At 33.9% G+C, this 13615-nt stretch overlaps 1 protein-coding gene and 1 long non-coding RNA gene across 2 annotated transcripts; both read right to left on the minus strand.

Moving 5' to 3' along the window:
- Nucleotides 1-8260: 8260 nt before the first annotated feature.
- LOC104758714 (uncharacterized) lies at nucleotides 8261-9099 on the minus strand. The gene is made up of 2 exons (XR_015585849.1): nucleotides 8805-9099; nucleotides 8261-8711 (listed from the first exon to the last, which is right to left on the minus strand). It is a non-coding gene; the product is annotated as an uncharacterized LOC104758714 (long non-coding RNA).
- Nucleotides 9100-10774: 1675 nt separating this feature from the next.
- On the minus strand, nucleotides 10775-13432 carry LOC104758715 (uncharacterized). The gene is made up of 4 exons (XM_010481636.3): nucleotides 12015-13432; nucleotides 11489-11638; nucleotides 11207-11392; nucleotides 10775-11116 (listed from the first exon to the last, which is right to left on the minus strand). Exons 1-4 carry the CDS (start codon nucleotides 13155-13157, stop codon nucleotides 11036-11038), a joined length of 1560 nt encoding a protein of 519 aa, XP_010479938.2. The 5' UTR covers nucleotides 13158-13432; the 3' UTR covers nucleotides 10775-11035.
- Between the last annotated feature and the right edge of the window lie 183 nt (nucleotides 13433-13615).

Raw genomic sequence — 13615 nt, forward strand, 5'->3', positions numbered from 1 at the left:
TATAAATTTAGTTTCTTATTAGTCTTTATCTTTAAGAAAAAATGTATTGTAAACTATTATAAAAAAAGGAAAATTGTATGTTACTATCATATGCTTAAAAAACCATTTTGTTAAGCTTGTGATGTCTTTTTATCTCATGGTACGATATGAGTTGCATTTTTCTGTACTATATATAATTAATTTGACTTCTATAGTTTTGAGTAGTATATGCTAATTGTATATTAGTATCATATCTTTTTAGGAATCTTAGTATCAAATAGCACATTTTCAAAAAACCATTTTCCTATGTCACTTTTCAATAATACTCTTTCATGTTGTTATTTTTCAAAAATACCCATTTTCTCTATATAAAATGACTATATTCTAAATTCTAAACTCCAAATACTAAACCCTACTCAATCAAAACTATATCCTAAATGTAAAATAAAGAACCAGACCTAAAAAAAATTCTTAAAATTATACTCTGTGTAAAAGAGGTCAAAATGAAAATGTTCAAAAAAGTATATTTGGAAAAAGAGTATCTCAAAACTGGTATTTCTAACAAATTCTCATATTAGAAAGAAGTTCCTAAATTTCTCTATATTAAAACAATAATATTATATGATGAGAAACTCAATGGGTCTCTTACCAATGCACATGCTCTAATATGTATTGAAAATTTAAAAGAAGAAAAAACCATAAACACTTTACTATGAAATCAAAAGTTTCTCCATGTGTTGAAATAGTCTAATACTATATATAAAAGGAAAACTCATGTAACATCAAACAAATGAACCAAAAAAAATTAATATGATCAATATATTTTTAAAATCATCATTGCTGAGTAAACAAATTAAAACTAATAATCTCCAAACTACTAAAATTGAACAACAATATAAGTTAAATCCGCACGGGATGACTTCTAGTGATAAATACATGATACATTCAAATTGAATTTTCAGAATCACACCTTAAATTCACGACACAAATAAGCACATATATATCACACGTTACGTACGTTGAAGAAATCATACACATTACGCGTATTAGTTGTGATAACGTAACAACGGAAAATTTTCATCTTTGAAACAGCCGCCTTAACACCCACCACCACCACAACCTGCGAAAATGACGACGTCATTATAGGTGTCGCGACGGCGTCGAGGCCTTTTAACTCGCGGTGGTGTGTCTGGTGACAGCGGCTTTTTCTTTTCCTTTACGATCACTTGCGGCGGAGGCTTCTTTACCGTTTCGACCGCTTGCAGCGGAGACGACGACGAAGGCTTTTTCTTGCCGCAGGTGATGAAACAACACAAGATACGACACATCACCATCGTTATTATATTAGCAAAGGTAAATGTGAAACTGTGGTGATACGCATATATATGAGAAAATGACATTTTCTTCATTGCTGTCTCTGTTCACTTTAATATAGTTTTATGTATGTAGATAAACTTACCGGAATGAGCCAAGGGACTTTCAATTTGTTTCTTACAAAAGTTTCTCTTCTAATTTTTTTTTCAAAAATAAGAATAATGGAATCAACTTACAAGATGATAATTACCTAACCTGCTTGGTTGAACTGAACCGGGTATTGTTATGTTTTCACAATTGAAAAAAAATAAACAAAAAAAAGCTCCGGTTACTAGGAACAAACGACGCTCAAATGGTTTCGCCAGCCGAACTGATTGAGACTTTTGATTAACCAAATTGCTTGTAATTAAAAGTCTTTGTTTCCTCTTTTGACATGGTCCTTTTTAGCAAACCATTAAGAAGACTAACCAATTGATATAATTAAAGAAAGAAAATGGTTAAGATTAAATGGCCTTTCTAAGTACGGAAGTTGTGGTGGACAACCAAGTTGCAGAATTTGTATAAATTAAACGGACCATGCTATAGTATCTAATGTGTGTATTATCGTCTTCTATGTTTAGCTAAAACACTGCAGGCCATATATTTTTATTTTAAAGAAATAACGGAAAATATTGAAGATATCAATTGGAAACAGTGTAGTAATTGCATGGTTTGTAATTTTGTGAAGTTAACCAAAAAATTATTATGACAATTTTCGATCTGATAAGAGAAAAAAAGTAGGATGCATGAGATATGAGATTAACGAGCATTTAGTGTCGCAGATGATTAAGTCCAGTTCCGGAAAATAGTTTTAGAGACCTACTAAACCATAGATTTAAAGTTAGAGTCTATATCCGGATAACATACAAATATATGCATTATTGGAGGTCCAAGAAATGGACGAGATGCATTACATAGTGAGATTGGTTTTTTTTTTTTTTTTTTTTTTTGCTCTAGAGATAATGAGAGTTTTTTGATCATAACAATCATAATTTGAAAAGTCTGTAACAGTGGAATAATTGGTTATTATTACTTATCACATGCCATGTCAAAAAATTGAAGTTTTGTAGATTTCTAGGTACTTCATATGATATTTAAAATTTACTTGTATATAGTTATATATAACAATTCGTTTTTGGTCATCTGACATAGTACTTTTGATCAATTAAATATTTTTAGTATGTGTTAAGAATTGTATTTATAATTAATTTTAGTTGAATTTTATAAAGTAGATGATATATAAAAAGATAATTATAAAACAATTATCATATATAATAAGATTAGATCATCTAAACAAAAAAAATTCTTATATATTGTTAAACCGTTGTGAGTCTTACAAGAAAGTGAGAAGCGATAAACTTTTAAAAACCTAAAATAAACTCATTCAAGTGAATTTTCTCATACTTGATGAGAACGTATATCTTCCTTTATTCCTTAAACCAAAAATTCTCCTATTTATTATTTATCTAAATTTTAATATATCAAACATAATTTAGGCGATGGTAGTAAATTCTACAATAGTTTTTGGATTTTGTTTTTGAAAAACCTATTTTTTCTTCAATCAAGATTTTAGTCTAATGAATTCCCTAAAAAATATTTTTTAGGTTTTTATTAATAGAAACCAAAATCCACATTATTAGAGATTTTTTAAAAACACTTGCGACAATTCTCATTTTTCTTTTATTGCAAAAACTAAAAATTCAAAAATCAAAACCAAAAACTAAAAACAAAAAACCATAATCTATAAACCATTTAAAAACTCCCTACCATTCATGGCCTTAATTAATTTGAAACTCATTATATATGATTGGAATTCAAGTTTATATAAGTTATCACTTAAATTTCCAATATCATCGATATAAGACTTTATTTAGTGTATATATATATATATATGTACATTAATTTATTTATTTTACCTTTTTAGCACATTGACAAATAAATATAGATATTCATATATACTCCTTTTTCTAGGCAAGAATTAAAATTTACATAGTAATCTTATTTTTATTTTTTGTTATGCCCAAAATCACACATAGTGATCATTTCTGTATCTTACATGCCCAAAATCACACACACAAGAAATCATAATTATTACATAACCCTAATTTCTAACCACCTCCACCACAACCGCCACCACCTCCACCACCACCGCCACCGCCGCCGCCGCAACCCCCTCCACCTGCGAAGGGACCACGACCATTTCCTCCGCCGCAACAACACCCTTTGGTCTTACTTTTTCCCGAAGACGACATGACAACAAGACCTCCATCTTTTGTTCCCGCCGTTTCACCTTTCTTTACATCATCTCCCCGAGGAGATGACGTCGGCTCCTCCTCCTTGCGGCACATGTAATAGCATAAGAGAAGACCCATCGCGATGGCCTAGTATTAACAAAAGATTTTAAATTTATAATGGCAATACTACTTAATTATGAACCTTTTTGTCTTTAAATGTTTCTGAAAATGTAATGATGCAAATATAAAGTATTGTCCATTCATATATATAGGTCTAAGTTACCGTTGGCTTTAAAGATAAGCTTAAAACATATTGAACATATTTGTATATATTTTTCTGACGTATACAAGAAATTGCAGTCGAATTTTTCAATCTTCTAGCAATTAATAGATCCGTTCTTGTTGATTAATAACTTTTCAAGAAAACAAATGTAGATACATATTATACCGTAGTCAAATATAAAATGAGATCCTATTAATAGAATGAATAGTTGAAATTTTTGGAAATAAGACTTTATATATTTTTGGATTGAATAATCATAAGATATGTCATCTATGCAACAACTACACTTCATATATGATCATCCCATTCTCTTGTTGAATGAAATATTTTTTTACGAATTTAGATGATTGATAGATTCGTTTGAAGACCAAGCAACCTTTACCGTGAAATTACATATATAAAAATTGAAAGCTCGTTACTTAAATTAATTTACAGTCTATACACATCACTCATGTGCAATAATTATAAACCGTACAACAAAACCTCCATCTTTCGTCCTCGGTCGTCGTCGTTTCACGTTTCTTGATGTCATCCATCGGTTCGGCCTCCTTGCGACACACGTAATAGCATAAGAGAAGACCCACCTCGATAATAGTAACAAAACATTATAATGCCAAAATGATACTCTGGAAGTGTAATTAATTAGCCCCATATTTCCGTTGACTTTTAATATATAAGCTGACAACATTAACCTATATAATTTGTAGCGTACGAATACAAGTATTTACAGTGAAATTTCAATCTACTAGCAAATAAATGGAATAATTCTAACTATTTATTTAGTTTTTAAGAAAGAATAAAAATGTATATATTATACGGTCAAATCTAAAATAAGAACCAAGTGATAGATTGAATAGTTGAAATTCCACGGAAAATATGACTTTTAGATTTATGGGTTATAATATATTCATTAGATATGTCATATATATACTCATGTCATGTCTACACTTGATATATATTACACATTTATCTTTTTGGATCGAATATTTTAATGAAACTAGATATACTATTGAGCTTGCTGGAAGACCAAGCAAGCTATATATTCCCGTCAAATTACGAAAAATAGAAAGCGTGACTTACCCGGTCCATAACACATTAACACATCAGTCACGCATGCTGCAAATGTTGGAAACATTCTATTTATACAAATCTACGAGAAAAGAAGGAAACAAAGAAAAAAGAAAAGAGAGACATTTTTGAAAAGGAAAATTCATCCAATATCCAAACAATTTCACGACAGATACATGATAATTAACTTGATAACTGTTGAAAAATGTATGTTACTCTACCGCAAAATCATTATAAAACGTATGACAAGAAAATGACTCAAATTTTCCGATGTAAACAAGAAACGGCTAGCTTAGAACAACCGAGCCATATAGAATCCCCTTTTAATAAAAGGGAAGTACACAACTTAAGTTTTGTAGACTATATAAATGGTTACAAATGCATACTAATAAGTTATATATAAGATATACATTAACCATGTACTCTTCATAAGATAACCCTTTATATATAGATAATAAATAATAAATCCATAAATCGTGGAGTATATAGATTAGGTCTAGGCAAAATACCCGGATTCGAATATCCGATCCGAACCCGATCCAAAAAACTCGATCCGAATCCGTATCCGAAATTGTAAAATACCCGAACGGATTCTAAATCTCTAAATCCGAAAACCTGAATCCGAATCCGATCCGAATCGAAATCCGAACGGGTATCCGAATATACCAACATTATTAATATATAGTAGTAATATATTATTAATATTTATAATTTTAATAATATAAGTGTTCAAAATATTCAGATATTTAGATATCTTTGACAATTTGAAATATTTAAACTGTTTATTAGTAAACTTGGGTAGAAAATACTCTAAATTTTTAAATATATTGCGTATTATTGAATAATTTACACTAAATTAGATACTAAAATTTTGAGTTTTGTGAATTTCGGGTAATCCGAATCCGAATCCGAAATACCCAAACCAAACCCGATCCGAACCCGAAGTCTAGAAATACCCGAACGGATCCTATATCTCTAAATCCGAAAACCCGAAAACCCAAAATACCCGAACCGAATCCAAACGGGTACCCGAATGCCCATGCCTATAGATAATAAATAATAAATCCATAAATCGTGGAGCAAATATATCATGAAGATCACAACATAGTTATTTCAAATGATCTTCTTTTTAATAAAAGAAAAGTACATAACATAGTTTATATTATTTATATTATAATATAAAATAAAGAGAAGTACACAATATAGTTTATATTATAGTGATTAAATTATATTATTTAATTTAAAATTATAATCGCGGAGTTATTTCAAATGATCTCTTTTTTAATAAAAAGAAGTACACAACATATTTTTTGTAGACTTTATATTTTTAATTAATTATAAATGATTACAAATAGGTTATAGATAGGTTATAGATTAATTCATATATTAATGGTTACACCTAAATATTGGGTGCAACCTTAATTGGAAATATTCCAAATTGATAATTGATATATTAATGGTAATAAATAAAATCATGGATCTTTCAAATTGTATTTTTAGAAGATTTTAGTCATATATCAAGTTGTTTCCAAAGATCTTTAAACACAATATTAGAAATTTACTTTCCACAGATTTTATTGATAAACCATAACGTTCAATAAAAATTAGGACCATGCTAGAGCACAGATTGAATTTTGTTTTTATATTATAATTTTAAGACTTACAAACTCAAGCACGAGTTAAATTTTTATATACTCTAGCACGGAAGCTGCTGGACACACTCTAGCACGGATTAATAATTTTATATACTCTAACACGGGTTAAAATTAACAATATAAGACTTACATAATACATTTACATTTCATGAATAATATTTACAATAAAAATTATTTGCATGAGTTGCATCCAAATAATATTATATACAAATACATATATAATATTTTAAAAATAATAAAATGTATTTCAACCCGTGCTGTAGCACGGGTCCAAATCTAGTTATAAGTATGTACGGAAAAGTTTAGAGGAATTTCAGTATAATGTATATATACACTACTGTAATAGTTTCGTTTTAAAAAAAAAAAAAGAATACTATGACATGTCATATAATATTAATCACTATTACCCTTAGAAATGTAATTTGTTGGCCAAAAAATAAAAAGTAATTTATTCACAAAATTTTGATTAAAATATTGATTGTACTGAAAGTTTATATTGGAGCGTATATATTTAGGAAAAGTGTATCTCTAACCAATTGTAAACCGTAAATTTCAAAATTACAAAATAGTAGTAATTTTCACTTACATGATTCATCATACAGTAGAGCATCTAATATATATTGTACATTCATTTCCACTCACAAAGGATGATCACAACCGTATATGTATACAAAAATTACGATCACACGAATAAGAAAACCATTATTACATAACAATGACAATGAAATGTTTTAACCTCCGCAACCGCCGCAACCTCCACAGCCTGCACCATCACCACAAAGGCACCCTTTGCCGCGGCTAAAAGCCCTGCTAGTTCTTGTCTTACTACCTGACGTCATCACACGAAGACCTCCATCTTTCTCTCCGGGTTTACCCTTTTTGATATCTTGCGGCGGTGAAGACGAGGATGACGAAGGCTTTTTCTTCTTCCGGCTGAAGAAACAGCAAAACATACGAACCATCGAGATCGTATAGTAAAACTCAGCGACAGCTTTTGTCCTTGTTTTTACGAAAAAGATGTATCTATAATACATGTGTGATGAAATGTTTTTTTCCTTTATATGTAGAAACACCTAAATCTCCGTTCATTGACTTTGTATATATAAAACTTACGAAATATTCATAACATATTATTTGTCTTTAAACGATACAAGAAATTGCATAGGAAATTTCGATTATGCTAACGAATGTGGCCGTTATTTCTTTCAAATACATAGGAGATCCATTCAATTCTACATACCTAAGCAAATTTGTTGAGAAATGAATAAACTCTCTTTTGAGTACTATAGCTCCATATATATATATTAAAGCTACTTGTTAATAGTATGTGGTAATAGGACTCGGACCACGCAAGGCTTGTTTGTCTTGTGGTAAGTAAGAAAAAAGGAAAGAAAAAGAAATCACACACACTTTTAGAACATTTCGTTTGACCATACTACCATAGCAGCAGATCGTGGTTTACGGTTGTAGCGGCGGCAGTATCCACAGATGCAACTATCGCAAGTGACCATATATATATATGTTCCTACGGAATTGTTCAAACAAAAAGATTTTGAAATGAATAAACAAATTAAACTCTAATATCTCTTTCTTTGATTTATCGTCTCTGTTAGGTTTTAAGGCATGTTACATGTATTAGACATTGGAACCTAAAAACAATCAAGAGTCGATCTTTTATGCTTTACATAGATTCAAGACAGGATCAACCCTTTATATAACCCATTAAAGAAGGATACAATAGCTAAAATCGAAACAACAATGCCGTTATTACCACGGTAATAAATCCGGTGACGAAAAAGCTAATGTCCAAAACAGAAATAAATAACTATAATTACCTAATTAATAACTAAGAGAACCTCGAGTTTTAAGAGCCGCCCCCACATCCACCTCCACTTCCTCCACCTCCTCCTCCCCCTCAACCACATCCACCACCACCACCACAGTGACTGCCACCACAACCGCTGTCACCGCCGCCACTGCCACCACAACCACCACCGAAAGCTGATCCATCATCTCTATTACCCCGAACCCTCTCCAATCTTTTAGTCGCCTGGTAGCGCGAGCTGCCATCTACAGTGAATGGTTTAATCGGAGCAAGAGATTTCTTCACAATGGTGTCGCTTTTACTCCGAAAGCCATCTTCATGAAAAAAACAAAAATCGACGTCAAATCTGCCACACCTTGATGAAAAACTTACATTATATATTTAAGAGAAAAAAAATTATCATTTACCACTTTCCACATCAATGTTCCTTGGCTGATATGTAGGAGCAGAAACAATTCCTCGCAGCCATTGCGGTGTCTGTGGCTGCTGCTGTAGCTGAAGCTTCTTCTTCTTCTTCTTGCCCATGAAACATGAAAACATTATGAAAACAACTACCGTTAATACGCCGGCGATGATGACTATAGCAATAAGTTTATACGTATCATTCATGAATTTTTTTCTTTTCTTTTTGGTTTCGTTTGGGAACTTATATATAGCAGAGTTAAAGACGAATGTAGAAGATGCATGCATGTGACATAATGAGGGGATTAATACGCATTTAATAGGAAAACCAGGGATTTGTTGATTTTTTATCTAATTCCGTGAAAGACATTTTAGAGACCTACTAAACCATAGATTTAAGTTAGAGTCCTATTTCCGGATAACATACAAATATGCATTATTGGAGGTCCAATAACTCAACCACTAAAGAAAGTTTGGCCACAGTTTCTCACATTCTCTCAACGTGCTCGAAGGGGAAGAGTGAGATAGACAGAGTTTAAATAAAACAGAACGATGTTTCAATATTGATAACAATTGTATTTCAGAAATTGGGTGTGTAATAATTGATTTTACTAACTTCTTACCTTTTCACACCCTCTCTCTCTAAAAAAAACCTAAAAACCTCTCTGTCTTTTCTCTAACCTAAAACCACCGCCGCTGCTTAGTTTAACCGGCTCCGGTGGCTTCCTTAGCACCGGAGTCGGTTTCTCTCTTTTGTTTTAGTTTTGTTTCTTCTATATCTCGGCTCATCCATCTTCTTTCTCCCAACGGCATTAGATCTAGTATTCAGATCTAGATTTTAAAAAGCTTAAATCTTCTTATCCTTAGCTTTGTTGCTTTGTCGTTTGGTTCTTGTGTTTCAGTCAAGCACATTTGCAGATTTGGCCGCTCCTTCCAAGGCAGAGACAGTTATCAACCGATTTCGCTCACTGTCTCAGATGAAGAAATCTCACCATCGTAGATCTAGATCCCTTTCTTTCCTCTTGAAGAGTCTTTAGGGCTTGAAGGTGTCTCACCGCCTCCGTAGTTCCACGCCGGAGCAACAAAAAGAGGATCGCACGGCACTTCAATCCAGGTCAAGTATTGTGGTAAAGGAGATTCTGGTTTTAATCCGTTTGTGTGGTTTTTCTTATCTCAGATCTGTTTTAATTTTAATTTTATAAGAAGTTTTAAGTTTTTATTGTCTTTTTTGGATCTCTAGATCTTGATCCGGATTGTAATCTATTTGGATGCTATGTTTTAAGCTTGTCTGGGTTTTTTCCCTTTAAGTCTCCAGAACCGTTTTGTGCTTGCCGGCTCTAGCCTCTGGAAGGATTTATTTCCTTGCCAGCTCTTGTAATTTCACCTTGTAATTCACCTGTGGTATATCAATGAAATCATTCAGACGAAAAAAAAAAAACTTCTTACCTTTCACAAGATTTTACTTTTTAGGTTTTTTTTTTCTTTTTAATATCAACTAGGAATCTTACCATGCAGTCACAATTTTTTTTTTCATAAACTAATTATTATATATATAGTAAAAAGGTTTTGTTTACACCCCAATATTATCTATTATATGTTATAAATTATAAATTATAAATTGTAAATGTGTATTAATTAAAAAGAAGAATATCACATTCCCAACATACATCAACTAGTGGGAAAAGTGTTTCATAAAAGAAAGAGATAGAACCAGTGTGCATATCAACTTTGCTAAAGAAAGTCTCTAAATAAGTAAATATTACTATGTGACGAGATCATGGTTACGGTTAAAGCTGCCGCCACAAGTCCCACAACCGCAGCTGCAATTATGCAAGTGACCAAATATGTTTCTACGCTATTGGTTCGAAGTTCGAACAAAAAGATTTTCGATGAACAGACACTGATCTCTACTTCTCTGTTAAGGCATGCATTAACACTAACAGTCAAGAACCATTCTCTTTTCTATTACACAGAATTTTTAAGAACAGGCTTAAGCCTTTTATGACCCCTTAAAGAAAAAGGATACAATACAATCTCTTGAGTAACAATAATCGAAAGAACAATGCCGTTATTACGGGAACCCTCAAAACGCATGACGAAAAAAGCTAACGCCCAAATTTCGAGTACTTGTTCAAAAGAAATGGGTACCGTTTTAAGTAGAGGCAAGATCTAGAGTACGATCTATATAAACTCAACCGCCAATGAAGCTTTTAAAGGAGTTTAAAATCTGAGTTATCTATTTGTAGCTTTGTGACACCTCCAAAACGAGCTTGTCCATGAACTGGTATTTCTTGTCAAAGCCCCAACCAGGATTACTCTGCATTGCCAAAAAGTTTCAGAAAAACATCAATACCTCTTTAGATATATTTGATGGTAAAAGTTTGGGTTTTGGTTAAAGAGATCAAACCTTAAGAGTAAGAGCTGCACGATCTGCAAATCGTTTCACGGAATCAGGTGCACTTTTCGGAATCGTTGTAGCAATTCTATCGAGTTCCTCATTCTGTTTCTTAGCAGTTACTCGATCAGGACCACTGTAGTGATCAACAATCTCTTTCATAAGGGGAGCTTGTGCCATCGCTTCATTAATTGCTTCCTGCAAAAACGGGAGAAATTTCAAGTGATCATCAACTGAAACAAAAATTGCATGGATTTCATAATAAACAAAATTCACAAATTGAACGGTATTTACCTCCCATTCTTCTTGATCCTTGATTCCCTCATAAGCCACTATGAAAGGCTTCACTTTCTCAAGACACTCACGCAGAGACATTGGTGGCTTCTCATCAATGTCAGGATTCGATCCAAAGTCTGGCATAATGTATTCTGGCTCACACTCAATCTACAAAGCAAAAAAACAGAGAAAGACAGAGAAGACTTAGAGACTCAATATCCATTACAATGCAAAACCAAACAACAACAAAGGAACTTTCTCCATCAGTCATTTGGCTGAAAGACCAATTTCACAATGAAAGAACAAAAACCTCAGAGGAAGTTATATATATCTGAGAATCCTACAAGACGAACTGATTCCTTACTTTTGTAAATTGTCCATTTTAAGTCAAACAACTTCTAAACTGCAAATCCAACACAACCAATTCTACCACATTATAGCAAAATGAATCAATCTTAATGACATGACACTACTCCTAATACTGTTTTCAGTTTCAGTGTCACCAAAGGAAGTTGTATACTTAACAAAACACAGAAACTGTTACCATGAGATTGGTGTCATAGGCATCTATAATGGCATCATGAGTAGTGGAAGGCAACGCCTTTTCGCATACTTCCTCAAAACCTTCTGCTAACGTTTTCATCAACTCAGGTCCCATTTTCTTAGCAAACTTCTCACCATCAGCTGAATCTCCAGCGAATATACTCATAGCCTCTTGTTCACCTTCTTCTTCTTTCTTATCATCTCTCCAATTTTCACCACCTCTTCCTCTGCCTCTCCCTCTAGCTCCTCTTCCTCTTCCTCTCCCTCCTCTTCCCCTCACAGCGCCTCCTCCTTCAGCCTCACCCCGCGAAAGCTCGCTCCTTGCTCTTCTTCCAGCCTCTTCCATACTCAATTTTGGCCTGGGAGTTTCATCCCTAGGCGTTTGAACCCGCTTCTGCTGCGGTTGTGAACGCTGCTGCTGCGGTGGTGGAGGCTGAGGACGTCTAATGTGACGGTTTTCTTCTTGTTGGATTGGAGCAGATCCCACAAGAGGCTTCCCTCGACCTGCTCCACTTGGATGTGAAACTTCACTTCCTAACGCATTGAATATGGTAATAGGTGGATCAGCTTGACCAGATTTAGACTCTGGTTGTGGTGGAGGTGGCGACGAAGTAACGTCCTTCATCTCCTGTAGCTTCGAAAATACAGGACTTCCCTCAGATTCATCACTGGGTTGCTTCTGCTGCTGCGATTGTGAGTGTTGTTGTTGCTGCGGTGGAGGCGGCGAATGGCGAGGAGGTTCAGGAGCGAAAGGTGAAACGGAGTCTGACCCAACGGATCCTCTACCACGGCCAACGCTAGAAGAATCAGGTCTAACGAAAGAAGAAAACGCAGGAGATACCGAATCAGATTGGATCGGGCGACCACGACCATGACCATAACCGCCGGCAGATGACGACGACGGTTCACGTCCAGGAACCACTACCGGTTCGCTAGCCTTTTCCGGTTCACGATTCAAACCGAATTGTCCCCTTCCAGCGGCGGGAAACCCTCCATCACCACCGGAACCACGTCCACGACCACGGCCGGCGGAGTCGGAGGAGAAATGAGATGTGGATTGGGTGAGAAATGGAGTTTGTTTGACTATGGATGCAATGGTGAAGCCATTAGGGTTTGTGAATCTTCTTCCTAAAGCACCTCTCATCTACAGATCTCTTCTTTTGTAAACAATGGCGGTTGTCGATCGATTGAGAGGATTCGAGGGTTTTGAGTTTTTACTCTCTACTGTGTTCAATCGGAAAAATGAAGGGGGTTTTCCTGCACGACACCGTTTCAGGTGACCAAGAACTGCGTATTTGTGATTTCGTCCCTAAAGATTTTATATCCGACGGAGAAACAACTATACTTTCCAATTGATCCAAAAATCCTATTGTCGGATAAATTATGCTAACAATAACACGAGTACTTACTTATTGTCCTACATCTAATCATGAATCAGATTCGCCCTACAACGAGGTGACAAACGAATACGTACTTAGATATTTTTCACTAATAAGAAGCACCAAAATGATCCAATTATTTATTTTGCAATTTAGTCCCCAGAGTTTTTAATACCCGAGGAAAAATAAATTATACTTCTACATTGATCCAAGAAACCTCATA

Source organism: Camelina sativa, chromosome 17 (assembly GCF_030686135.1).
Source record: "Camelina sativa cultivar CO46 ecotype springtype chromosome 17, ASM3068613v1".
Taxonomy (NCBI): Eukaryota; Viridiplantae; Streptophyta; class Magnoliopsida; order Brassicales; family Brassicaceae; genus Camelina; species Camelina sativa.

Excerpts from the sequence above, each read along its gene's own strand:
- LOC104758715 (XM_010481636.3), bottom strand. The coding sequence starts at position 13,157 with ATGAGAGGTGCTTTAGGAAGAAGATTCACAAACCCTAATGGCTTCACC. Across the intron at positions 11,639-12,014 it reads CCTATGACACCAATCTCATG|ATTGAGTGTGAGCCAGAATA; the intron begins GTAACAGTTTCT and ends TTTGCTTTGTAG. Across the intron at positions 11,393-11,488 it reads AGGATCAAGAAGAATGGGAG|GAAGCAATTAATGAAGCGAT; the intron begins GTAAATACCGTT and ends CCGTTTTTGCAG.